We start from the raw sequence: 27,947 nt of genomic DNA, 5'->3' as shown, positions 1-27,947 counted from the left end.
ACATGCATCACTTCCACGCTGCAGCTTTGGGAGCAGAGGGGAGGAAAAATTCTCCAGTACCCTCTTGGGGTCTCTGGCTGGGCTTAAGAATTAAACTGACAGGATTAAGAGAAGAAAAGCATACACATTTTATTGAAGTTTTACATATACACGGGAGCTTCACGAGAAAATGAAGACCCAAGGAAGTGACCAGAGCAGGAGGCTTTTACACCTTTTAGACAAAAAAACTGTAAATTTGTGAATAATTGACAAGACAAAGGATTTGGGCTGTGGGTAATTAAATGGTGAAGGAGTAACAAGGTTTGTTTATACAGCGTTCTCTGCCCTGGTGATAAGAATGTCTCCCTTCCTCCTGGTACAGGGAGAAGGTATCTTTCACATGGGAGATTTATCTCCTACTTCCAGGGAAGAAAGACAGGGGAAGGGGTTGAAGGTCAGAGTGACCTCCCTGCTTCTGACATTTTCTCAAACTCCCTCAGCCTAAGATAGTATGCCAGTGTGCCATGTTTTGGGGTACCATGTTTTGGCGTGCTGTGTCTTGAGCCCCATCAGGAGCCAGTGAGTAATTTGCCACTGTCTTGGGGACTGGTGACATTCTAAATGGTGGCAGCTCTGTCAGCCTGCATCCCTCTGTAAAGAACACATGGGGCAGAGTACCCACTGTCCTGAGATGGACATATAGTGTAGGCAAGATGTAAACTTCTGTTGTTTTCACGACGATTTGGGAATGCTTGTTACTGTAGCATAAGCCAGTCTACCCTGACAGATGCAGTTTCCATAGGTCTAAGGGGCAATGAATAGTTATTAAAATAACTATTCATTTCTTCAGCCATTTTTGTTAACATTTACTGTGTCCCATTCACTCTTCCAAGTGCTAGAAATACAGCAGTGAACAAAACGAACTCCTCTTTTCTCAGGAAACTTCTTCCCATTCTTCATTAACTATTTAGGGAGTCTGTTTTTCTGCAAAGCCTTGTTCTCTGAGCAGCAGGTCACCCCTTTCTCTTCTGTACTCCTACATACTTTGTACACACCTCCATCGTGGCACTAATGTTATTGTGGTTATTCTATTTCTGTTTTCTTGTTTTCTAGTCTGTGATCGCCTAGAGAACAAATGGTTTATACGTGGTACATAGTTCTATATAATATTTGTCAACAAGTACCTACTGTATAGCACAGGGAACTCAATATCTTATAATAACTATAACTTATAATAACTTATAATAACTATAATGGAAAAGAATCTAAAGAAAGATACATGTATATAATAATAAAGATACCTGTATTATAATAACTTATAATAACTATAATGGAAAAGAATCTAAAAAAAGATACATGTATGTATAACTGAATCACTTTGCTGTATACCTGAAACTAACACAATGTTATAAATCAACTATATTTCAATAAAAATTAAAAAAATAAAGTGATATAAAATACATAGATGTAACAACTTACATAGTATAATACAGAGTGATAATATAGGTATTTTGCATCGTTCTTTTTTGCATCACCTCCCACATTTCAAAAACTATTTTTTTGAATGAATAAATCAGATTTCCTGTGGGTCCTTTTGCTTGAATGTGATTTGGGATCTAAATGTGAACTTCTGTATTTTGACATATTGTCCAAATGCTTTTGCTTTGTGAATTACACTCTAAGGTGATCACTGATATGTCACAGCGGATAGGTACCAAGTTACCTGGGCAAAAATGTGAGTGAAGCGGGGAGGGGGAAAATCTATGCCTTGTCATTGTGCCTCTTCCCTTTACTTATAACTAGTAGACCTGTATACCCGTGTTGCGCAATCTTATTTGTATCATTGCGTCTACCCCAAGTCTTCTTAGACTTTTTCTCCCTAACTGCCACACCCCCCATGAGACTTTAATACAATAGATATACTATATATCTGGTTAAGAATTGCATGTATATCTGTGTTTTACATTGAAAAACAAGGGTTGTTGTTTTTTTTGCCCCTTCCTCCAGCTAATCTTCTTGTTGGAAAATGCATGCCTTAAACTAGTATTTGTAAAAGATACATTTATTTCCCTTTGTAGGAGGACATTTCCACTTCAATAAGCTAAGTTTAACCATATTGAATCAGAACTCTGTTGTCTAATACACCTGTGCTTTTATAATAGCTTTATTTTAATCTGATTATCATTTAAATAAGTGTGCTGGAATCTTAGTGTATTGAGAACATTGGGAAAGTAAATTTCATATATTTTGTAGAAGTCCATTTTTCCCTAGGTTTTAGGCCTCTAAACCATGCAGTCTTTCTGTACAGGCCACATTTGCTTTTGATTCCTTCAGCAAATATTTATTGAGGGTATACTGTGTGCAAGGCTCCGTGCCCAGTGATTCATGGGGCTCGGTCTGCTTCCTTTATTCTTTGTTAGCTTTGTCAGAGCGCACAGGGTTATGTAAACTTGTCCAGGTCACAGTTGTTTTGACTGTACTGATTTTTATACATTCCTGACAAAGTATAGTGGGCACTTGGTGAAAAACCCTGGGAGTTGGTGTAATCCCTTGTGTGGTATAATAAGAGGGCTAACTTGGTCTTTGTCCCACCGCCTGGCACAGAGCTTCCAAAACCCTGGGGATCTCCTGAGTTTCTATGGTGTGCTAACCAGTGATTCTTGGCTCAGGGGCTCCTGGATAACTTCAGAATGGGGGCTGGTCCCAGAAAGACCAAACTTTGATTGGAAGCTTGGAGCTTTCAGCCCAACCTCGGAGAAGGGGAGAGAGAGTGGAGATGGGCTTAATCACCAAAGGCCAATGATTTAACACTTGGTGCCCATGTAATAAAACCTCCATAGAAACCTCTAAATGACAGGGTGCAGAGAGCTTGCACAATGGGGAGCACATCAAAGAGCTGGGAGAGTGGCACACCCAGAAAGGGCATTGACCCCCTCCCACTATATCTTGCTCTGAGCATCTCATCCATTTGGCTGTACTTGAGTTGTATCCTTTGTAATAAACCAGTAAGAGTAAGGAAAGCACTTCCTGAGTCATTCTAGTGAATTATCAAACCTGAGGAGGGTGTCGTGGGACCCCCCAGTTTACAGCTGGTCGGTCAGAAGTATGGGTAGCTTGGGAATTGTGATTGGTGTCTGAAGTGGGGGCACTCTTGTGGGACTGAGCCCTTTAACGTGTGGGATCTGATGCTAACTGCGGGTAGGTAGTGTCAGAATTGAATTGAATTGTTGGACATTCGGTTGGTGTCAGAGAGTTGGAGAAATGGTGTTGGAAAAGACAACATGTATTTGGCACCAGGAGGAGAAAAACCCTTGTCCCTTGTCTACAGTTGTCTGGCTGCACCAGTGCACATTACACTGTCTGCAATGTGGGAAACTACTTAAATTCTTGGAGCATTCTAGATGACTAATGTATTATCAAAATACATATATGCACAACATGACAGGAAAAACTCAATGTAGGGTTCACATAAAGAAAAAGACTCTGCTCTTCATTACTGTGTAATTGCCAAACAAAGAATAGAATATATAGCTATAGCTTCAGCTCAATTTCAGATTGCCCAGGAGGGAGGGGGCACAATTCAGAAAAACATTCGAGGCAGCTCAGCTTATCTGGAGGCTTTGGCTTGAGGGTCCATCTAGACATAGATTCATTCCTTGTATAGATATTTACTGAATTTCTAATCTCTGTGCTTGGCCCCTGAATTTCATCCATTCATTCCTTGTATAGATATTTACTGAACTCCTAATCTCTGTGCTTGGCCCCTTGGTGAACAAGATAAAAGGTCCTCATTTTCACTCAGCCTCTCTGTCCCCATTTTTTTGGACAAATGGTGTAGGATATTTTAACAAAAAAGAACAACTTTTTATTCATTCATTCATTCATTCTACGTGTGTTTGTTTGAGAGTGTATAATACAGGTAGACTATTGGGAGATGTTTAAAAGAGACATTGTGTTTGCCTTCAAGGACTGTCAAACTTGTTTGTTCATCAGTCAGTCATTCATTCAAAAAAATGCATTGAGCCAGGCACTGTGCCAGGTCAGTGCCAGGGAAATATAGAAATGAACAAAGCACACAGTCAGTCCCTGAAGGGCTGCAGTTCCAGCCTGAAGGGGCAACAGGTGGTAATGTCTTTGGTAGAGTGAAGTGTGGTAGGTGATGGTAATGAGCTGTGCCCACACTCTAGGGACAGTGCAAAGGGAGCACAGCAGTGGGGTATCCTGAGTTAGCCCCTGTGTAGGTGAGAGGTCAACAGGTGACTCTTAATCTGACTTTTTAGTTGGGGCTGGAGAGAAGGGATGGCTTGGAGAGGAGGAGACTGTGTCAGTGAAAATAAGGAGGTGTGAGCCACCATGGCTGTGCACAAAACTGCAGGTGCTGTATTTTGATTTGGGTGTAGGAGGTGGCAGTAGGTGAATTTTAATATAGTGAAACAATTGCACATCAGTGCCAAGAACTAAACCTTGTAATATTGGCACAATAAATGGTTCAATGAAATGGATAGCCCAGAAATAAACAAACATGCGATAAGGTAGGTATCACAGATCAGAAGGGTGTTAAGTAATAAATAATACTGGGGCAATTGATAAGTTATTTAGAAAGAAAATAGATTCTTACTAGTGATGATTTTTAGTCAGCATTTAGGAGCTTGAAACTTAGAAATTAGAGGATTAAGATTTCATTCTGTGAATTAAAACTTAAGATCAACACTAATGGGTCAAGGCTCTATATAACAGGTTACCTCAAAGAACATAGTGTCTTATCGACGCTGTCACCTCACTGAACATATAGATCCTATGACAGTGGTTGACTTCACGGACCCCACCCTCACAAGGGCCTCTAATTTGGTTTAGTGTTCTGCTCTTGCCCTCTTAAAAATCTTAACTTTTGAAAAACGGGTGTATATTTTCATTTTGCACTGAGCCCTGCAAATTATGTGTCAGTCCTGCCAGTGAGGTTGGTCAAACATGGAAACAGAAAGTTACGGAGCCAAGCTTTAGAGGTGGATGCTGTCCTGCTTTTAGGAAAGTTGCAGCAACACAGTTCAAGAGTCTGGGCCACAGGAGCAGGACCATGTGTACTGTGTATGGATGCCTTGGGCTGTCCCAGACTGACGCATTCAATAGTCAATTTATTTGACAGACTCTCTCTTCCTCCCATCTCCTTCTCACCAAGGAACCTTTTTATTGTGATTTGGCTTCTCCTGTGGTCTTCCTGCAGGGACAGAGCTGGCTGGTCACGCTGACTCCATACTGATTCAGGAAGTTAGTTACTAAGCTGGCATTCTGGTGATATGCGTCAGTGAGGTTCTTTAATGGGAGCCTGTCCCGGGAAGACGGTCCCCTTCTGTTAGGTTTCTGAGGCGGAACGCTGATGTCCAGGCATTGAGCTGGTGAATTCACCAAAGCCGTCATGCACAGAACAGTGGTTAAGGACAAGGCCTTTGCATAAAAAGGAAAGAGGTTCTGACACCTGCTACAACATGGATGAACCTGGAAGCCATCATGCTAAATGAAATCAGCCAGCCACAAAGGACAAATATTATATGATTCCACTTACATGAGGTACCTAGAATAGTCAAATTCATAGAGTCTGAAAGAAGATTAGAGGTTACCAGGGGCGGGGGACAGGAGGAATGGGGAGTTGCTGCCTTATGGTTTCAGAGATTTTGCTTAGGGTAATGAAAAAGTTTTGGATATAAATAGTGGTGGTGGTTATACAACATTGTGCATGTACTTAATGCCACTGAATTGTATACTTAAAAATGGCAAATTTTGTGTTATATATATTCTGCCACAGTTTTTAAAAGTTAATAATGTAGTATACCAAAAAGCATTGAATGCACGCTTTTCATGGGTGAATTGTATGGCATGTGAATTATATCTCAATAAAGCCGCTTTCTAAAACATTAAAAAAAAGAACAAGGCCTTTGGAGTCAGCGAGACAGCCCTAGGGTCAAGTCCTGTGGTGCTACAAGATGATGTATGATGTTGTGTGATGTTGGCCAAGATACGTAACTGTGCCCTGTTCTTTCATCTGCCAGGTGGTGATATGACACCTATCTTAGGGTTGTTGCGAGATTGAAGGGGAAAATGTACACCAGGTCAGGGTTTCTCAGCTTCAGCACTGTTGACATTTTGGACCAGGTCATTCTTTCTTGGGGAGAGGCGGGGAGGGAGCTGTACTGTGCAGGGCGGGGTGTCTAGCAGCACCCCTAGCCTCCCCCAGCAGCTTCCTCTTAACCTCCCACAACTGTGACAACCAAAATGTCTCCAGACATTGCCTAAATGTCATGCTGGGGGGCAGAATAGGCCCTGGTTAAGAAGCGCTCACTGGCTTAGGTGTATAGAGCAATACCTGGAGAAAAGAAAGCTACCGGCAGGTTTTGTAATAGTAATGACAGTCGTTGAGCTAAAGATGACAGTACTCCTGAGACCATCCTAAGGCCCCTGGAAAGACATTTGTCAGCCTTTCAACTGTCCTCTGCTCTTATTTCTACATCCATGCCAGAATCAAGTCCACATGGATTAAAGGGTAAATGTAAAAAGGTCTACCTTTACAAACTGAAAGAAGAGAAGTTACAGATCTGTAGATTTGCAAGTAAAGAAGATTTACAAATACCAAACTCAAAAGCAGTGGTACTTTTGTGATGTTTAAAATTTTAAACATCATATTGGGGTTTAAATCATATTGGGGAATTTTCTTCCCTGACGTCATTACATTAAAAACAAACAGCATGCATAATTGATCAAAAAAACAAAGACAAAAAAAACTTGGTAATTATAGTTAAAAAGCAAACTGGAGGGAATTCCCTGGATGTCCCCTGGTTAGGACTCCGTGCTTTCACTGCCATGGCCCTGGATCAGTCCTTGGTCGGGTACCTAAGATCTTGAAAGGCACATGGTGTGGCCAAAAAAAAAAAAAAAAAGCAAACTGGATAAAATGATTATAAGAAATATGACAAAGTGGTATTGAGAAACTGGTGTAAGTCAGAAAGAAAACCAAATACAAAAATAAATGCCTCAGACATAGGGACAAAAGAGGAAATACAGTCAACTTACAATCATTTGAACATTGTTCAAATTCAGTAATACTTAAAAATTTAGATCTTTTTTTCATTTAAATTGGCAGAGAGTTTGAGCATTAATATCTAAGTCTGCGGTACCGTTTAGAGGAGTCTCCTTACACATTGCTTATAGGACACTGGATGGGTATAATCCCATTGGGAGGAAACATGGTGATAAATATGCCTTAAAAGTTGTCATACCTTTTAGCCCCCAAAATAACATTTGGGAATAATTCCACAGCATAATCTGAAATGTAGACAAATGTTTATGCATGAAGATGTTTATTGCAAGGTTGTTTGTTAACAGAAGCCAGCTTCGTGTCTAGCATTAGGGGTGTGGTAAATTATAGCTTATGGTAACTAGTTAGCAATCCTTAAAACAATATTTACAAAATGTTTCTAATGACATACAGAATTCTTAAGTGTTAAATGAAACAGCAGGTTTTAAAATTGTGGATGCGGTATGAACTCAGCTCAGAATAAAGACTGGAAAGGAATATGCAAAATATTAATAGCATTTGTTCCTGGAAGATTGAGTTATGATAATTTATGAAAGTTACTGATAACTGCTTGATTAAATTGATCATTTCAAAGCAGACTTAGACTTTGTGTGTGTTCTTTCAGGTAATTTTTTGATCTTATGCATTTCTGCAGCTTGGAAATGAAGGTGAAAGAGGTTAGCTATGTTTCTCTGAATAAGAGAAAGGAAGCAGTTATCAGTGTCTTAAAGTGCAGCTTTATATTTTAGTAAATTCCTTATAAATTGCAATAGCAAACTGGCTTTGGGGGGTAGACTGCTTGCCCTGGATGAGGTGAATTAATGGTTTTTTACACCACAGCCCTCTTTTTGTTCACTGATTTTTCAAGATATATTTATTGTAGCATGTTTCTTGGTGAAGGAATCTTTAAAATGTCCATTTTTATTTTTATAGTATGTGCAGAAGCTTATAATCCTGATGAAGAAGAAGATGATGCTGAGTCCAGGGTATGTAATTTACTGAATGCGTTAATTTTAAATTATACTCCCGTATTGGATAAAGAAAATAATAATAGAAAAGATGTTAACAGGCATATAGGTTAACAGGGGGCATAATGGAATTATTTTGACTGTTTCTTTTCCTAGTCTTATCTCCTGATAGTTTACGTCTTCTTCATGTTCTGTATAATTACTTCAATCCAAAGCATCTCTCTCTTTGGATGAGAGGAAAGATGAACATAAAAACTCACTGAAGTTGTGGTTTTATTTCTCTTGCAAAAATATAGTCTGTGATGAAAAATGTTTTTAGCTGTCTTTCCCAAAGTGATAATGTTATTTTTCTTAGACAAGTAAGTATTTCTAGGAAAGAAAAACGCTGGGAAAAGCCTTCTGCTCCTACTGTTTTATCACAACAGGAGCTTACTCTGAAACAACAACAAAAAATCACAGTAAAATTACATCTAAAATGTCAGTACAGCAGTTACTGTGTTTTAAAATCTGTGAGTCTGATAGTTTGCTCAGAAGCTGATTTCTTGGAGGTCTTAAAGTTTTCGCAAGACTTTGTCCAGTTTGGTTTGAAACAGTTTTTAAGCTGTGTCCTTTAGCTCCATTCTCCTATTATTTATTTAGTAGAAAGTAAACTCAATAGGAGATTACTGAGCCTGGAAATGGAAAGTAATCATGTACTTTTTTTTTTGAGTACATACTTTGCAAAAGTTTGTTTTCTTCTATTTGGCCTTAAATAAAAACAAAAATCTGTTTCTGTAGCTCTGAAAAATACTAAAGTAAGATTGAGTTTTAATATAGAAAAGCAGATACTGGATCCCTAAGTCATTACATCATTAAGCTCCCTGAAATGTAAATAAAATCCAGTGGTAGAAAGATCAGGAGCTTTAAATGACACATAAGATTTTGGAGAAAATCCCATTTCACTCCTGTCCCCATGGGGATTCGCAGCACCAGACTTGCAGTGTTCATTTCTCAGTACCATAACTTACATATTTTGATCAGGTCCATAAATTCCAGTCTGAAAATTATGTTGCCTTAGGATCAAGGTATCGTCTCTAATGTGTAATGTGCTGTTACCCCTCCATGTAGTCTGAAAAACCCTCCCCTCTCCTACACTTTATTTATGTATCTCGCAGAAACACTAGTGGGTGACTTCGAAGACAGTGTTCTTTGTGTATAAATGTATATGATAAAACTTGATACTTGAGATGTTTGATGAGCTTGTTTAGCTTAGTAAAAATCTAAATTGGAAAGAACATTTAAAAATACAGTTTGAAAACAATATACAGTATCTCATAAACTCGAAAACTGTTAGCTACCACTTGGTCCACGTGATTGATAAGGTGGTTTGGCTGGATCACTCCAACTAATTTCTGACAGTCTTGTTGGGGAGGCTATACCAGTTAAAATTCATTTGGCTGTGGGAAAAAAACAATCACATTGAGATTAAATACAAAAGAAAACATTGGGGAATTATTGGACATATGCTTGGATATCTTGTAGAATTCCTGAAAGTGTTAAAGAAAACCCTAGGCTGTGGCTAGGAGGCAGGAGCCAGCCCCCTCTGGGGTCCTTTCACAGCATTCGTGCAGCACCTAAGAGTATCGACATTGAAAGGGACTCAGCTGCCCGTCACTCTTATTGTGTCTCTCTCAGTTCAAAATCCCAGCTTCCCTGTGGAGAGTTTCTCACAGACTTGACTTTGGCTGGGGGACCCCACTTATAAATGAGGGCATCCTGCAAGCCCACTCTTGGGCATATACCCAGAGAAAACTCTTAATTCAAAAAGACACATGCACCCTTATGTTCATAGCAGCACTATTTACGACAGCCAAGACATGAAAGCCACCTAAATGTCCACTGACAAAGGAATGGATAAAGAAGATGTGGTACATATATACAAGGGAATATTACTCAGCCATAAAAAAGAATGAAATAATGGCATTTGCAGCAACATGGATGGACCTAGAGATTATTCTATTAAGTGAAGTAAGTCAGACAGAGAGAGACAAGTATCATATGATATCACTTATATGTGGAATCTAAAATGATGTAAATGAACTTATTTACAAAACAGAAATAGACTCACAGACATAGAAACAAACTTAGGGTTACCAAATGGGAAGAACGGGGTGGGGTGGAGATAAATTAGGAGTTTGGGATTAACATATACACAGTACTATCTATATATAAAATAGATAACCAACAAGAACCTACTGTAGCACAGGGAACTATAATCAATATCCTGTAATAACCTATAATGGAAAAGAATCTGAAAAAATATATATAGGTATATATACATATATATAACTGAATCGCTTTGCTGTATACCCGAAACTAACATAACATTGTAAATTAACCATACTTAAATTTTTTTTTTAATGCTTAAACTTTTTAAAAATGTTTAAAAAAAAAATGAGGGCAGTTCCTAGAGAAGGAGGCATCTTTGTGGGTTGGGCATTCACCCTGAGTTGTCCCTGTAACACCCTTCAATGTTACTTTAATTTTTAAATTAATTTATTAATGATATATTAATCATTATAATGAAGTGTCTTGGGTTCTCCATTAGGTTGACTCTTCTCTACTAAAAACTGTAATTTTTTTTTACATACTAAAATAAAATATTAAACATTTTAATAAATATTAAAATATTTTAATAAATATTAAAATATTTTAATATTTTTTGTCTTAGATACTATAAGGCACTTGTACCATAGCCCTTGGAAATGATTATTACAGATTTCAAAATTTAATTGGCTCTAAACTGATACTGGAAAATGTCTGTAAGGAAAACATGAAGTGTATTTTGATAAACTAACATTTCATTTGGACATTTCGTCTTATTTTAGAGACCCTATTTATATTATCAAATCCCAAAATCTCAGAGTAGTATAAATAGATACTTATTCTTTGATATGTATTCAAAGAAAATTCAAACACTTAAGACTGATTTTGGAAAACAACAAATTAGATTTTGGTTGGAATACCTTTAACAAATGAAAATATAAGGGTTATATGCATCTAGCATGTAGAAACTGGCAGAGAAGAGCTGGTAAATTTAAGAGTGGAGCATTTCTTTCTTCTGTTATTCCCTGAAGTGTTTTGGGAGTGCCTTCTGCATATCTGGCCGGGTGCTGGGTATACAGTGGTGAGCACGATGGAGTTCTTGCCATCTTGGAGCTTAGAGTCTTAATAGCAGAAGCCGACCACAAGCTAGTAGATTAACAGTCACAAAATATGAAGTGCTAAAAAGACAGTGTAAAAGGGTGTAGGAATTAAAACCAAACCAAACCCCCCAGATCAACAGCGTCCCTAATGAAATGGAATAGTTGGAGAAGGGCTTCTTGAAGTGAGACCAGAGGATGTACGTGGAGAGTGTCTTGCCAAAAGCCCAGGAGTGCACTTTGGGTTGACCCAAGCCCACCAGAGTGGGAGGAGTCGGAGGCTCTGAATAAAGGCAGCTGTGGCTGAGGCTGAGTGGCTGAGGTGAGGGTGGAGAAGGAGTGGGGATTAATTCTCTGTGAATGTGATGGACTCCATTGAGGTTTTAATCTGGAGAATACGGTGTTCTGATTTAAAGTTTTAAAAGATTATTTTCACCTCTGTGTGGAGAATAGATTGGACAGGTATGAGAATAGATTGGACAGGTATGAAAATATCTTGTACAGACTTGCCTTGCTTAACAAAATAGATGCACGGTGTTTCCTTTAAAGAAAACATGTAAGTCAGTGTTACTTATTGTTTTTCTAATTTTTTTTTTAATTGAAAGGCAACAGAGGTTATGGCAGGAGTTGACAGACTTTTCCTGTAAAGCTTTTTTTGGGGGGAATTTTACTATTTTCAGAGAATAAATACTTTAGGCTCTGGGGGCCGTGCTGTTTCTGTCACAACTATTCAGCTCTGCTGTTATAGCAGGAAAACAGACATAGACAACACATAAATGAACGGCTGTGGCTGTGACCCATGAAAACTTTGTTTCTGGACATTTGAATTTGAATTTCATATAATTTTCATGTGTCAGGAAACATTCTTTTGATTTTTTCCCCCAATCATTAAAAAATGTAAAATCATTCTTAGCATAGGGGTCATGCAAAAAGAAATTTGGCCTTCAGGCCATGGTCTGCTGACCCTGGTTTCTGGTATGAACTCTGTGGCCAGCCTACAGCTGCGGTGAATCCCAGCTCTACAGCTTCTGAACTGTGTGACATGGAAGAAGGTACCCGGGCCAGTTAATTTTCTTACTTTTTTTCTCTTGAGAGATCACACAGTATTTGTCTTTCTCTGTCTGACTCATTTCACTTAGCATTCACCTGCTTCATGGGGTCTCTTACTAGGATAAAGCTAGTAATAAAGCCCTTTTTAAATTTTTAAAGCCCTTAAAACAGTGCTCGGCACATAGTAAGTGCTACATCAGTATTTGTTTAACCAATAAGATTTTTATCCTGAAATCAGAAATAAATTTTAATAAAAAACAAAGTGGCCTCTAGTATAATAAAAATCACATTCGGGCACATTGCCGAGGCCTTAGTTATCCAGATGCAGATCTTGTATGTCGGATCACCCCAAACCCAGCAGAAGGAAATGAGTCTGTAGAAGTAGGAGAGCGTCTTCTGAGCAGTTGATACAGGGCAGGGGAGCCAGAGCTTCAAAGATTCACCCGATTTCTGACTGTTTGCTTTCCAGGACGCAGAGCAGGATTTTCATGGCCGGGGGTGGAGGCTATGATAGATAACGGACTCTGGGCACTGAGGAGTGATGGCAGGTAGACAGAAGAAAGGAAGAAGGGAAACAAAGAGGAAGGCAGTAGACAGTAGTAGGGGTGGCAGGATGGAGAAACAAGATTTGGACATATGAATTCATAAGAAGAGGAGTAGCTGGAGAGAGAAAGAAGAGGAAAAAGGTGGGTTTTAAAAAAATTTTTATTGACATATAGTTGATTTACAACGTTTCAGGTGTACAGCAAAGTGATTCAATTATATATATAATTTTTTCAGATTCTTTTCCATTATATATATATTTTTTACATCTTTATTGGAGTATAATTGCTTTACAATGGTGTGCTAGTTTCTGTGGTATAACAAAGTGAATCAGCTATACGTGTACATATATCCCCACATCCCCTCCCTCTTGCGTCTCCCTCCCACTCTCCCTATCCCACCCCTCTAGGTGGCCGCAAAGCAGAAGGTGGGGTTTTGTGTGAGGTGTTAATACAAAGTGAATGGGTCAGGAGAGAAAGACAAATTGATGACAAGGGTAAAGCAGGTACAAGCTGGTGTTAAAAATGATTTAAAAAGACAGTTTAAGTGATACAAACATTATTTAACACTGCACGAAGTGGGCAGTCTCCATTCCCAAGGGTCCAGAGAGCTGCAAAATGGGGTGGAGGGTAGGAAGCTTTTATAGGATAAAGAGTAAGGAAGTAAGCGTAGAGCCCAGATTTGGCTTGGCTTTTGGGGATTGGCTGACTGGATACACTGTGTTTCTGGCAAAGCGGGGCATTTATAGGGACACGAGAGTTATCTGAGCTTTGGTTTGCTGACGTGGCACCCCGGGCAGAGGTGGCTCCATCTTGGGCCTAGGAAGTCATTTCAACATCAGCGACACGTTATCCCCAACCTTTTCTCTCTGAGGATAGAGCTGCTCAGCAGGCAAACGTTTATGATTGCTTCAGTTCGAAGTTCCAGATGGCTTTTGTGAAGTGAGAAATAACTTTTTGTTTTATTGTGTTAGCCTTCCTTATTTGAAGTAGGCACGTGTGAATTTTGGTTGGCATGATTTAGTTCATATCCAAATTTTTTAAGTTTTTTGTATAGCAGTGAGCTCTTAGGCAGGAGGATCTGCTTTTTCTGGGTCCACGTGCCGTCGTAGAATCTAGGTTGAGGTGAATATTGATTAGATAGGAAACAAAAATTTGCATATCCCTTACCCTTAGAGGAAAAACTGCAGCAACGTCCTCTCTCACTGGCTAATAGTATGTAGCAGTATACTGTGTATACTGCTTTTTTGTGTGTGTATAGTATATAAGCAGTACACACATAAATAGTACACATATACCGTACATTTCCTCAATTGTTCTTGGGCCTCTGATTTTTAGCCGTGTGAGATGGGTTTGAAATGCCGATTTTAATTTCCCGTCGCGCGTTTTGATGCATTCACGGGCACAGAGCTCACCGCTGCCTGATCCTGGTTGCTGTGATGGTGGGGCTCCTGCTCTTCAGCATCTCTTCCAGTCACTCTGTGTGTCAACGTTAGAATAGGAAAAGGTGGTGTATGGGTCTCCAGGAGACCAACTCGATTCTTCTGCTTTTAGGACCATCTCTTGCCTCGCAGACTCATCTTACAGTTACACAGTACCCGCGTTCGCAGAAGAATGGGCCTTGGGGGCCAAGTCCGTGAGCCTTCTGCTGGTCGGAAGGGACTCAGGAGAGTTGGCCGGCCGCACTTACAGAAGGCCTTCTGTTGGCCTTTACCCTCAGGAATGAAAGTTTCTGAGCAAATAGTACACTGGTTTTCTTTGAACTCGTTCTCAGATGAGCACACCAGGACTGTTGGATTCATTCTCCCTCAGATCCATAGTATCCTTGGTGTGACAGCGCGTGATTGCTTGCTCCCTGTGGAAAAGCAATCTCCGTGGGCGTAGTTATTTTATATACATTGTGCATAAAAATGTATTTAACATCTAATGCAATATACAGGTAAGAATTTACTCACTTCTAGAAACTTTATCAAGTTTTGAAGGAAAGAGCTACATCCTGAAAGAGTATTAAATTCAGTGGTAAAGAGTATGAAACAGTATTAAAGAGTATTAAGCAGAATAAAGGCAGTGTGTAGATTTTCAACATAGCTGTTACAACAAGTTGTCCTTTTGTTTGTTCCCGCTGGCTGGAGCCTTGGTGTCTTTAGTGATTAGCCAATGCAGACCCTCACAGAATGACCTTGCTAACCTGGGGGAAACACTCCTTTGAAAAACTTTCAAATACTGTATTGATGAATGTACACCACCTCCCTGAGACGAACTGTATTACCTTCCCCTATTTAGCAGGCTGGTAGTTAATGTCTAGTCACCTAAAGTGAACCTCAGCACTAACCGTTCTTCCTTCTAATATCCTGCTAGGAAATTTTATCCCTTAAGAGCAAGGTGAGTAGACTAATTGTTAATTTGGTGTCCTTCTAGATTATACATCCCAAAACTGACGATCAAAGAAATCGATTGCAAGAAGCTTGCAAAGACATCTTGCTGTTTAAGAACCTGGATCCGGTAAGATAAAATCTCAATAGTAGCAACGTTTTTTTTTCAGTGTCCGTGTGGAGAGCCGTGCAGGATCTTGGATTTCACCCTCTTTACAAGCTAACATCACCCAGGGCGATGTAAAGGCCCCACTGCAGATGTCTGCACAGGAAGTGGGTTGTGTTCTAGGAGCTGGGGAGGTCACTGCTGTCATAGCAAGGAGTGAGCGCCTGTTTCTCGGCGGAAGGCTTCTCATCCCTCAAGGTTACTTGCTGCAAACACAGCCCTGAGAAGTGGCCCAGGTGAAGAGAGGTTAAGACTTTGCATTCTTTGCCCACTCAACGGGAACACGTAGGGATGTGCAGGGCCCATGGGGGAATGCCTCTTTCACCAGTCAGTAATAGTCATTATTTTAATGTATGACTTTCATATTATACATATTTTTAAAGTAAAGTTTTACTTGGCTTTAAAGGTAGAGGGATTTTTTTTTCTTTGTAAAGATTTTGAAATCTCTAGTCTTTGGTTTGGGGTGTATTTCTAGAATGACCGTACTGCTCAGACTTTGCCCTTCACCCTGACCTAAATGCTCTGCTTCCTTCATCATGGATTATGCTTATTCACTGCTATATGGTCAGTTGGGAAAGAGGCCCTGCTGCCGTGTTCCCCATGTGAAACCTGAGTCAACTTTGGTAACTTACCTCGATTCTTTTTTTGGTCAAACTCAACATCTTAATAGTTTTCGGATTGATGCCCTAGAGAAGAACGCATTAATCAAGACCCACTCTTTTAAGATGAGGTCTTTTTAAAAAGGCCATTTTTATAAAGAGGAAAGTACTGCTTTATACAGTGTCTTCTATGCTGGGTCATATTATACCCTGAAATTATTTTTAAAAGCTCTTTTGTTTCTAATACCATTTATGCTAATATTATGTCCTCCAGGATCACAGATTATATTGTGTGACTTTGGAGATTTTATTTTAGAGCCACATAATACAAGTTTTGTCCACTTTGATCCACGTCCTCTAGAGTTATCACCAAGTCTGCAAAACTAGGAGCTCTAAAGAAAGGGTTGCTGGTGGTTCTCTCTCATAATGGAAGAATAAGAGATGAGACTAAGATAGAAAATTTAGGAATTTCTTTTATGAATGGAAAATCTTCCTGGTAGTATTAAATAGTAGAATAAGTGACTAAAAGGAACTTGTGAAATTTTGATGGGCTTCCAAGTAATCTCAGATTTCATTTATCTAGAATGATAATGATTCTGTGAAATAAAGGACATGAAACTATGATCTCTAATGATCTCCCACCAGAATGAGACCAAATAATTATTAGTGGAAAGATACAACTTTATGTGTGTATAAGATGATAATTTTGCTATTGGAACTAAACTAAGTATTTAATTCTTTTGCTTCAGATGCACACAGAAGACAGCTGTGGAATTAATCCTTAGTTTTATCCTTAGGGGTAGGCCCTAGCCAAGAAGGTTCTGTATTTTCAGGCCAGAGCTTTGCATGGGAGAATTTCAGGGTCACCAAAAACAGTGCTTCTCAAGCTTTAATATGCCTATATATCATCTGAAGATCTTGTTAAAAATGCAGATTCTGGTTGAGTAGATCAGTAGTGGAGCCTGAGAGTCTGCATTTCTCACAAGGTCCCAGGTGATGGCAACGCTGTCAGCCCACAACCATACTTTGAGTAGGAAGGACCAGAGCCCAATGTGAAAATGTTCGAGGTCAGTATTTTGGTACTACCATATGTTATTTTGTTTGCATGCTTCCCTATTCAATTCAACCAGTATTTTAATGCTTCAGCAGTGACCGAACAGTGATACTGTGAAGTCAAACACTAAGTGATGAACAGGCATGAGTGAAATCACTGCCAGTGATAATTTCCTGGCATGCTGCCTATTCTACTCCATCCTCTAAATTAAATTGATTTTTCTTGCCATTTCAACTTTAACTCTTTTAAAGCATTGTGAAAATTTTGGTTGCATTTAAAATAATTAAAAAAAAAACTTTTCCTGGTATATTCTGGCAGGGAGCATCTTTAACTAAAATGGTTATTTTTATAAACATAGGTGTTTTTTAAGCCTTTTTTTAGATTTTGCTGCTCTGATGAAGGTCTTCAATATATATATTTTAAAGGTCACAGTTCATAGGGACAAAAAAGAAAAAGCCCGTTGATGGAATTACAGAGTTCATAAGTTATCATTATTGAATGTTTTATAGGGAGGAAGTAAATATATTTACATAGTTGTTTACAAAAGACCTTTTTTGAATTTGAGCTCATACCATCTTGATTTATTTCCCTACTATCTTAAATCCTTCTAAGAATGATACAAAATATAAATAAGTAACAATTAACTCTTCTCAGCAAATAACCGCCTGGAATAAGAAATTTTTCCCCAAACATAGCAGATTGAAGATTTTAAGTTAAGTTCATATTTTAAGCAGCTTTCTAGTTTTTTATTGTATACATTTTTTGTCATAACCCAAATGCATTTAAATTGAATTATATATTCCACTTATATAATCTGCCTATCATATAGCAGCTCCTTTCAGGTCAATTCCTTGACCAACCACTGTGTTCCAAGGCCTGGATGAAGGCGTAGGATGCCACAAAAATACTTAGACATGGTTCTTGTGCTCTTGGAACTTATCATTTAGTGAGGGATTCAAATACACATACAAAGCAATTTGGTAAAACATGATAAATGCTGTAATACGGTCAGGGCGCTATGAGAGGATGAGGGTCTCTCAGCCCCACGTGAGGATCCAGGAAGCTGGAGAGGCCACCTGAGACGAGCCTCAGAAAATGAGTCGGAAATCGCCAGTTGAACGAAAAGCACAGAGCGCGTTAACGCTGGTGTCTAAAGTGAAAGACATCCAGTGGTGGGGCTCAGACGTGCGCGTCGTGTCAGGAAGGAGCACCGTAGCAGTGGACACACACTATAGGCAGTAGCATTTTAAGCAGAGAAACTAACAGTCAGGTGTGTCTGAGGTCACTGTGGTGGCAGGGTAGCGCGTGGAGTTAAAGGCGAGAGACGGATAGGTCAGGAACAAAGGAAAAGAGCTCAGTGAGGAGACCGCACTGCCCTCCGTGCCAGGAAATGGATCCAGGAAAGAGCCGTGCTGCGGTCTAGGGAAAAGAAACGCGCCCAACTAAGGAGAAGGGGGGAAGGGATGGTTTCATAAAATACTCAGGACGAGCAGAAGTTGGTACCTGCTGACTGACTGAATCGAGACCTGACAGAAATAGTCTCGGATGACCCCCAGTGTCTGGCAGCGGAGGTGGTACCGTTTCCTGAAATGGAAAAACTTGGAAGGAGGAAGGGGAAGCCGTAATTACTAACCAGCAAGAAGAACAGTCTTGGCTTTGCATCCACTATCTCACTTGACTTTCCTCAAGGCGTTGTTTAGCTTGAAAATCTAGCACCTCCTAGACCTCAGAACAGTTTTCCTTAGAGTTCTGTATATTCATACATTGAGCACAGCATTTATAATTATTAACCTCTTTGAAGATATTCTTTTCATGAATATTTTAATGCTCGACTCAGTAGGCCATTTTTCTTCTGAAATATTTCTAATTTTAGGCAAACTGAAATAATCTTCTTATGCTATATGATAGGCTCTTTGATTAATGGAGAGTAAATTGTTATTTTTTAAGGGAGTCAAAGCCCTTTTACCAAGCTCAGTCTCTAATTTACATTCTGTAGGCGAATAAGATGTGGATTTCCTACAGTAGCTGTCAGTCACCGAGATAAGCCTCTGCATATTGAATATTTCCTACGTTCTTTTCACTCTGTGCATAATTATGGGGAAATTACATTTTGATTGACTAGAAGAGACACCTGTCACATAGAGAAGTTCTAAAAGAAATAGATGTTCTGTATTTTATCAGGGATTACTTTTTCATTTATCCATGTACAAATTCTTAAGCGTGATAACGTTTTAAAATGCAGCTAATTCCAAGATAACAAAAAAAAAAATTTACTATAGCGCTATATTTCATCTTTTTCTCCACTTGACATTCAGGGCTAGAGCTAGCTAATCAATAAAGCCGATAGTCCCCCTCCATCTGCTCTAAACGAGTTGAAATATAAATAATAAGCAAAATTAAATATTAGTAAACCATTTAATCATACTTCATAATTTTAATAGGTGACCGTATGTCGCCTGGGTTGATGAACTCCCAATTAGCAGCACATCGAGAAGGCACTGTCTTACTGCCCCCCATTGGCTTCCTCTTCAGCCCTGGCTGCTGTTTCACACATAGGTGCTAGAGCTTACACGGGAATCCAGGGAGGGGATGAAAGCCACGTCCTGCAAACCCATCACCATCTTTCTTCTCAAAGTTTTTCTTACCCACGTAAAGATGTAATGTTATATTCTCTGTTTAAATGGAGAGTTTGGTTTTTCAATTAATTAAAAAATTTAAATCAGTATGCATATAGAATTGACAAAAATTCAAAAGGAACAAAAGAGTAGTCAGTGAAAGGAGATCTCCCTTCCATCCCTGTCTCCCAGCAATCCAGTTTCTCAGGAGCACTATCGTGCATATTTTTCTAGGGTTACTCTATGTATATACAAGTATATTCTTTTTAAAATTTTGGTGGCAGCAAACTCTACACGTAGAGTTCTTACCCAGTTCTTTTTTTTTTCTAACAGGTAATCTGTATTTATAGAGTTTTCATATTCTTTCTTAAAATTATTTTTATCAGTATTTATTTTTATAAAAGTTTAAATTGGTAGCATTTACGTATTATAAAGCTAAACCATGAAAACACATTGCGTTTTGCTGTTGTCTAATGTATTAACATTGTATATACAAGAAGAGGCACCCCAAATAATATTGAAAAAGAAGAACAAAGCTGAAGGACTCACACTTGCCAATGTCAAAACTTATACCTCAAAGCTGCAGTAATCAAAACAATGTGTTGGGCTTCCCTGGTGGCGCAGTGGTTGCGTCCGCCTGCCGATGCAGGGGACACAGGTTCGTGCCCCGGTCCGGGAAGATCCCACGTGCCGCGGAGCGGCTGGGCCCATGAGCCATGGCCACTGAGCCTGCGCGTCCGGAGCCTGTGCTCTGCAACGGGAGAGGCCACGGCAGTGAGAGGGCCACGCACCACAAAAAAAAACCAAAAAACAGTGTGTTACTGGCATAGGGATAGACATACAGAACAATGGAATAGCATTGAGAGTCAAGAAACAAACCCATACATCTATGGCCATTTGATTTCAACAAAAATGCCAAGATCATTCACTGGGGAAAGAATAGTCTTTTCAATAAATGGTGCTGGGACAACTGGGTATCCACACACAAAAGAACAAGGTTGGACTCCTACTTCACACTAAGTACAAGAATTAACTCAGAATGGATCAAAGACCTAAATGTAAGCTGTAAAACTATAAAACTCTTAGAAGAACTTTATAGAAGGGCCTCGTATTCAGAATATAGAAAGAACACTTAGAACTCAACCACAAAAGGACAGACAACCCAACTTTAAAATGTGCAGAGTTCTTGAATAATAGACATTTCTCTAGAGAAGATATACAGGTAACCAATAAGCACATGAAAAGATTCTCAACATGGTTAGTCACTAGGGAAATACAAGTCAGAACCACAGTGAAATACCACTTCACCCCCACTAGGATGGGTATTGTTTTTTTAAAAAGGAAAATAACAGGTGTTGGCAAGGATGTGGAGAAATCGGAACCTGGTACATCGCTGGTGGTAAAGTAAAATGGTCCAACCACTGTGGAAAACAGCTTGGCCGTTTCTCAAAAAGTTAAACATAGAATTACCATATGACTCAGCAATTTCACTCCCAGGTGTAGATCCAAAAGAATTGAAACAGGTGTGCCAATAAATACTTGTATATGAATGTTCATAGTCGCACTATTCACAATAGCCAAAAGGTGGAAAGAACCCAAGTGTCCATCGACAGGTGAATGGGTGAGTAAATTGTGGTGTGTGTTCGTATATATATATAGTGGAATATTTTCCATCCGTAAAAAGGAATGAAGTATGATATATGCTGTAACATAGGTGAACCTTGAAAACATTATAATGAGTGAAGTAAGCCAGACACAAAAGATCATGTATTGTGTGATTCCATTATATGAAATATCCAGAATAGGTAAATCCATAGAGACAGAAAACATATTGGTGACTGCCAGGGCCTAGTGGGAGGGGAGAATGGGGAATGACTGCTTAATGGGTGCACGGTTTCCTTTTGCGGAAACGTTTTGAAAGTAGGTACAGGTGGTGGTTGCACAACTTTGTGGCCACTAGTCCACTTTAAAATGGTTAATTTTATGTGACATGAAATTTTACTTCATAAAAAATGTATATGTAATCCATCCGAACATGTTGATTTACTTTAGTTTTAATATTTAGTGGTTAGAACACACTTTAAGGATGAGTTTGGGATTAACATATACACACTACTATATATAAAATAGATAATCAACAAGGACCTACTATATAGCACAGGGAACTATACTCAATATCTTGTAATTACCTATAAGGGGAAAAAAATCTGAAATGTATGTGTATAAGTGTATCAGTTTGCTGTACACCTGAAACTAACACAACATTGTAAATTAACTATACTTCAATTCTAAAAAATGGTTTAAAAAAATCAGCTGTTTACAGAATCAATCACTGAAGCACCTCCTCAAAATCCCTGGCTTCCAGAAAACAGTTTGAAAACCACTGAGCATGTGGAAGGTGGGGAGCCTGTCTTGACAGCATGTGGAAGGTGGGGAGCCTGTCTTGACAGGAACAGGGAGCTCATCTCTTTGCCCTGTCACTGCTAGACAGCTGTCCTTCTTAGGCAGGTCTTTACATTGTTCCAAAATCTCCAGAAACTTCCACCCAGCAGTCCCAGTCCTGGCCTCTGGAATCGCCGACATCATCATTGTGGCTGCAGATAGCATGTGTTCGCTGAAGTTCCTCCTTCATCAGGGTTTCAGATTTCTTGATTGCCCTTCTTTGAGTGTTCGCGTGCTTGCCAGCAACTCCAGTAAAAGATAGGGGTCTTAAAATCCATACTTTTTTTTTTTAATAGCTGCATAGCTTTCCAATGCATGGATGTATCAAACTTATTTATCCAGAGACCTGTAGATAAACTTGAGTTTTCAATTCTTTGCTATTACAACGTACATTTTGCAGTGAAAAATGCCCATGCACATGTCATTTCACAAATGTGTTATAGAATAACTTCCTAGACAAGGAATAGTGAGGTGACGGGTAGCGTGTTTGAAATGATACCGACTGTTGACAGTGCGCCCTCTGAGACCCGTTCCCATCAGCCGTCTGCTGGAGGAACCCTCCTTCCCACACCATCTCCACCAGTGTGTTAGTCTAACATTTTTATGTTTCTGAATCTGGCAGGTGAAAAAGGGTATCTCCTTTCAATTTTGATTTGCATTCCTCTTTATTTTGAAAGAAGTTGAACACCTTTTTGTGTTTTTAAGAGCCCCTTCCCCCTTTTCTGGAAGCTTTGCAGGTCAGGTCTGTATCTTTGATGTTCTAAAACCACACTGTCGTGTGTGTGTGGAGGTTCTGGTCCTTGATTGTGCCGGGCCCTTGAGTGAGCCCTTTCAGTCTGAAAACTTATATCCTGTGGTTCTGGAAAATACATCGCATATTTCTTTGATTATTTTCTCCCCTTTGTTATCTCTAATATCACTTTGTCTGGAGCTTCTGTCTTTTCATCTGTCGACTTTCTTTGAAGTTTTAATTTACCTTCTTAGTTCTTTTACAAGAAAATTCTGTAATGGGGGGTACATGTTACATATTTGTCAAAACGCACCAAGTGTACAGCACCGCACCAAGGGTGAACCCAGATGTCAGCTGCGGACTTTGTGTGATAATGATGGCAGTGTAGGTTCATCACTTGTAATAAATGTACCTGCTGGTGGGGATGTTGACAGTAGGGGAGAGGCTGGGTGGAGGCAGGGGGTTTATGGAACTCTGTATGCTTTCCACTCCATTTTGCTGTGAACCTAAAACTGCTCTCAAAAATCAAATATTTAAAAGGCAGAAAAAAATGTGGTAATCATGTTTTCAGTTTTCAACTTACCCATTTTTCTCTGATTGGCTCTTTTTCTAAATAGCCTGTTTTTCATCTCATGGATATAACATTGTCTTGAACATCTCTGGGTATACAAAGTAGAACTTTCTGAAAGCTCATCACTGTTCTTGAATTTTCTAGCTCATTTGGTGTCATACTGCTGTTTATCTTAGTCTTGTAGGCTACCAGAGGGGCCACGGAAAGCTGATGTGGAGCCCTGAATAAGTATGGCAGGGCTGTCCACCAGTGTCCTGCTGGTTGAGTGACAGAGGGCCAGCTGTTAACATGGGGGAACCCCTCATCCCAGCAAGTGAAGGTCCTTGTTCCAGGGCACCAATCTTCACAGTAGCTGTTCTAGTTCTCTCTTATTTATTTAGCTTCTCCCAAGAACCTGACTCTGATCTTTTGTCTGGGAAGAATTGGGGTTAATATTTGGTTGCCAGGTGTTCTGTGTTCAGGGTTGAGGCATTTGGAAGGAAGGTATCAACTGATCGTGGAGGATTTTGAATCGGTCTACCTGTTTCAGCTGTGTCTCAGTCCCGTTCTGACCGGACCAGGTGTTTCCCAGTCTGGAGCCTCTGGAGCTCTGATAGGTGGTCAGTCCCTCCACACTGCAGGCCCACCTGCCCTTCTCTGGGCTGCATGCTCTCTCTGCCCCTATTTAACTTCCCTTTGCTCTAGAAATCTCTCCTCCAGTTTCCCCTTCCCATTCTCATGGTTGTGGAGTCGTACCTTGACAGTCTCTATGAAATGTTAATGGCGTCTCAAAAAGAAGAGAGTCACACATGGTCTGTTCATGCTCTGATCCAGAATATTTTGTTTCTTCAACCTGTGTTTTCCACTTGCATCTTTTTCACCCTCTAATCTGTCCTCAGCTCCTTAATTTGTTTATAATACTAATTGATTTTGGCCTGGGAGTTACTTGAAGCCTTCTTATGACTTCTGACTTTTCTGTTACTGTGCACCATACTGTTTCTCCATATCCATTTGTTTTTAACTATTCAGAGGTTTTTGAATTGTTCCTGTATTTGTTCTGAGGAAAGATTTCTTTTGCCTCCTAGTTTATTCTCACTAGGTAAGGTTTATCCTTAAGCCTTGACAAGCACACTTTAGCAGAATAAAAATTTTTAAATAGTTGCTGACTGATAGGTTTGATGTTTCTGGCTTCAGTTTTAGTAAATCTGTCCTAGGGTGGTATATGGTTGCTTCTTGAAGAGAACCTTAGTGACAAAAGATAGTGGTGGAATATTGGCTACAATCTTTTTTGGTTTTGCTTTTGTTGGTTTGGTTTCTATTTTGTTTTTAGTGCTAAACCAAGAAGGATTGGAGTCAGGATTTAAATTCACTACATATTTAGGTAATCTCTATATAAATTCCAGTGATGACTAAAATAGGGAAGTTTTTTAAAAGTTTAGGTATCTTTAAAAGACATTTGCAGTAGTTCTTTATTAACTTGATCATATTAGTTACTAAGGTTATATTTCACAAGGTATATGATGGCTTGGTGGTTAATTTTTCATATTAAAGTAGTGATAGTTGCAAATATTCTGAAATAGGCTAATTATAATTACTTTTATTCAGGTACTGAATACGAGAGTAAATATATAATCATCTGGTTTGTATGTGGTGAGGAGGACTATTCTGTGGTTTTTTTTTTTTTTTTTTTTTTGCCGTACACGGGCCTCTCACGGTTGTGGCCTCTCCCGTTGCAGAGCACAGGCTCCGGACGTGCAGGCCCAGTGGCCGGCTCACGGGCCCAGCCGCTCTGCGGCATGTGGGATCCTCCCGGACTGGGGCACGAACCCGCGTCCCCTGCATCGGCAGGCGGACTCAACCACTGCGCCCCAGGGGAAGCCCTCTGTGTATTTTTTTTTGACAAGACTTAATGGCAGTGACGATATTTCCATTTCTTTGAGCTTGTTCACAGAAGTATAAGCTAATTATGGTTCTTTAAATATAAAGCTAAACATGTTCTAGATAAACCAAGATTGTCTTTTCTTTTTTGAAAAATAGGAGCAGATGTCTCAAGTATTAGATGCCATGTTTGAAAAATTGGTCAAAGAAGGGGAACATGTAATTGATCAAGGTGATGATGGCGACAACTTTTATGTAATCGATAGGTAAGTTTTGTGTAACTTCACTGCTGAAAGGTAATGAACCTTTTGTGGAAATCTCAGTGGCTATTATAACGCCTGACAGATTAATGTACGACAATTGCTATTCCCTCTTTACCCATATTCCTGTGTAACTGGCCCTACACACCTACAGTGAACCCATGCAGTGAAACCGTGCTACATCATGGAAAGAGGCATAGTGTATGGAAGACTGGTGACTTTTGGTTAATCTAGAAATCTGTCATTTACTGGGAGCCTCCTCATTTGTTAACTTCTAATTGAGAGGTAGTGATGCCTGTTACAGAGTTAGAGATGGCTGTTACTGTGAGAATAGCAGCATAATACAACATCTGGGATATTGAATCCATATAACTCAATCTGTTATTATGTTTTCTAAAAAGTTTCTTCTGTTATTACTTAATGAAGTAAAACATGCTAATGGTTTAAAAGATTCAGGTATTTCAGAGGGGCCTAAGGTGAAAAGTTAGTCTCTCTTCCTACTGCTTTAGCATCATCTAATCAGCAGAGTGAGTAATTTGCATGTCTTTCCAGAAATTGTTTATGCATTATCATATTTGTCTGTTAAAAACTCTGTAGAGAAGTTATTTAAGTGAGAAGGCCTGCATTTATATTGAAAATCTAATTTCAGAAAGTTTAAGTTGTGCTTGACTTCATCCGAGAGCAGTGTGCTTTTCAGATGTAGAGAACAAACGTATGGACACCATGCAGGGAAAGCGGGGTGGCTGGGGGGGATGAATTGGGAGATTGGGATTGACATGTACACTCTGATGTGTATAAAATAGATAACTAATAAGAACCTGCTGTATCAAAAAATAAAATTAAATTAAAATCAGCTGTAAAAAATTAAAATAACATAAAAAAAAAAGAACAGTGTGCTTTTAGCAATACTTAGGTAACAACCCTAAGATGTAAAAGGTGCGCAGCCTGGACTGAGTCTTCATTTCCGCACTTCGGTAACATGGTGATGAGGTGTTGATGAGACGTTTGGATTCCCCAAGCACCCCACCACCACCAACGCCCGCCCTGTTTGCATGGAACACAAATCATCTCCCAGCCTGATTTGTCGGATTACATTTGCTTCTCTGGGCCAAGTTGTGTTCTACTCAAAGGCTCCGCAGAAAATCCCCCCGCCGCCCCCGTCTGCTTAGCACTTGTTCCCTGATCTGGGCTCTGTGGGTGGTACCTTTCATGCATCAGTAGCACATGCTCTCTGAGTCCCTCAGTCCCTCACCCCTAAGTCCGTGGTGACCCGGGAGAGCTGCACTAGCCAGGGCTGGGGCTAGACTCTCTGATTTTAGAATTGTCCCACATGTAAATTAAAGTCATGATTCTTGTACCATTAACAGCTTTCATCAACGAAACACCTCAGAAATTCACTCAGCTGTTTAACCGTATTGAATTGTAGGGGTCTATGCGAACCCCAAAGGTAGTACAGGAATAATTTTCTTTTAGTAGGTATTTTGACTATAAAAACGCCTTACGTTTGTATATAGCACCTTCCCTTTTCAGTTAGATCCTCGTCACCCTTTCGACAGATGACAGTTTTCAGGCCCACAGAAGTGATGTGAGTCGGCGAAGGTCACCCAGATGATGAGTGTGGAGCAGACCCAGCATCTGGGTCTCTTGGCCACTGTGTGTGCTCTTTTCGTGGCTCTGCCCTGCCCAGGGCTTCATGTTCTCAGGGGAGAAATCTATATGAAAATGCAGCACACGGTATTTTAGCAGATTTTTAGACTGATATGATTTCAACTGGACTAGTAGCTCACTGTACTTCTCGTCAACACGTTTGTTGTGTATTTTATCCTATTCAAAGTAGAAAACATAGAAAACAGTTTTCGTGCAAATGTGTAAAGAGTATAAATAGAAAAATTAATCTATACTTGAAAAATTACTATTCGTGAAGCAAATTCTGGAGGGTATCCCTGAAACAGCCATTCTAGCTGTGAATTATATTAAAAGCCAGTTATTCATGAATATCTTTTGTCTCTAATATCTTATGTGTTTGCTTTTGTGGTATCTTTACTATTCATAATCCTTTCTTAACCTTAAAAGCACTCCCTGTTTTGTCTTTGCTAGAGTTTAGCCAACAAAATAAAGCCAAAGAATTTCTCCTGTCTGCCCTCACAGGTGTTTCAGCAAGCCTTGAAACCGTGTTCTCTGATAACATACAGTACATGGAAAACCAGTCCTCCACAACAAGAATGCAGTTTCCAGAAATATAGGGCCTGGATAATATGCAGCGCAGTGACTGTTTTACTTGCCTAGAAGAAGAAACCCAATTAAAAGATAAGCACAGAAAGACTATAAAAAGACCAGGATCAGATATTTAGCCTGCATTTCTACCACTTTTAGATTGTGGGGTCAGTCTAACATGAAGGGCCAGATGGTATAAAGAGCCAGAGAGTAAATTTTGCAGGCTTTCTGGGCCATGAGGTCTGTGTTGCAGCTACTCAACTCTGCTGTCATGGCACAA

The 27,947-nt window shown here is 39.6% G+C and overlaps 1 protein-coding gene across 1 annotated transcript in view; it reads left to right on the top strand.

The window, feature by feature from the left end:
* Nucleotides 1-27,947, top strand: part of PRKAR2B (protein kinase cAMP-dependent type II regulatory subunit beta) — a 109,927-nt gene that overhangs the window by 61,445 nt on the left and 20,535 nt on the right. The window contains exons 3-5 of the mRNA XM_029234370.1: nt 7,979-8,031; nt 15,206-15,289; nt 25,353-25,459. Coding sequence (XP_029090203.1) covers nt 7,979-8,031; nt 15,206-15,289; nt 25,353-25,459 — 244 coding nt within the window. The remainder of the gene's footprint in view (nt 1-7,978; nt 8,032-15,205; nt 15,290-25,352; nt 25,460-27,947) is intronic.

Source organism: Monodon monoceros, unplaced genomic scaffold, assembly GCF_005190385.1.
Source record: "Monodon monoceros isolate NGI ecotype Baffin Bay Population unplaced genomic scaffold, NGI_Narwhal_1 Super_Scaffold_2, whole genome shotgun sequence".
Lineage (NCBI taxonomy): Eukaryota > Metazoa > Chordata > Mammalia > Artiodactyla > Monodontidae > Monodon > Monodon monoceros.
The sequence above is the reverse complement of the archived record's forward strand: the minus strand, read 5'-3'. Positions and strand labels throughout refer to the sequence as shown.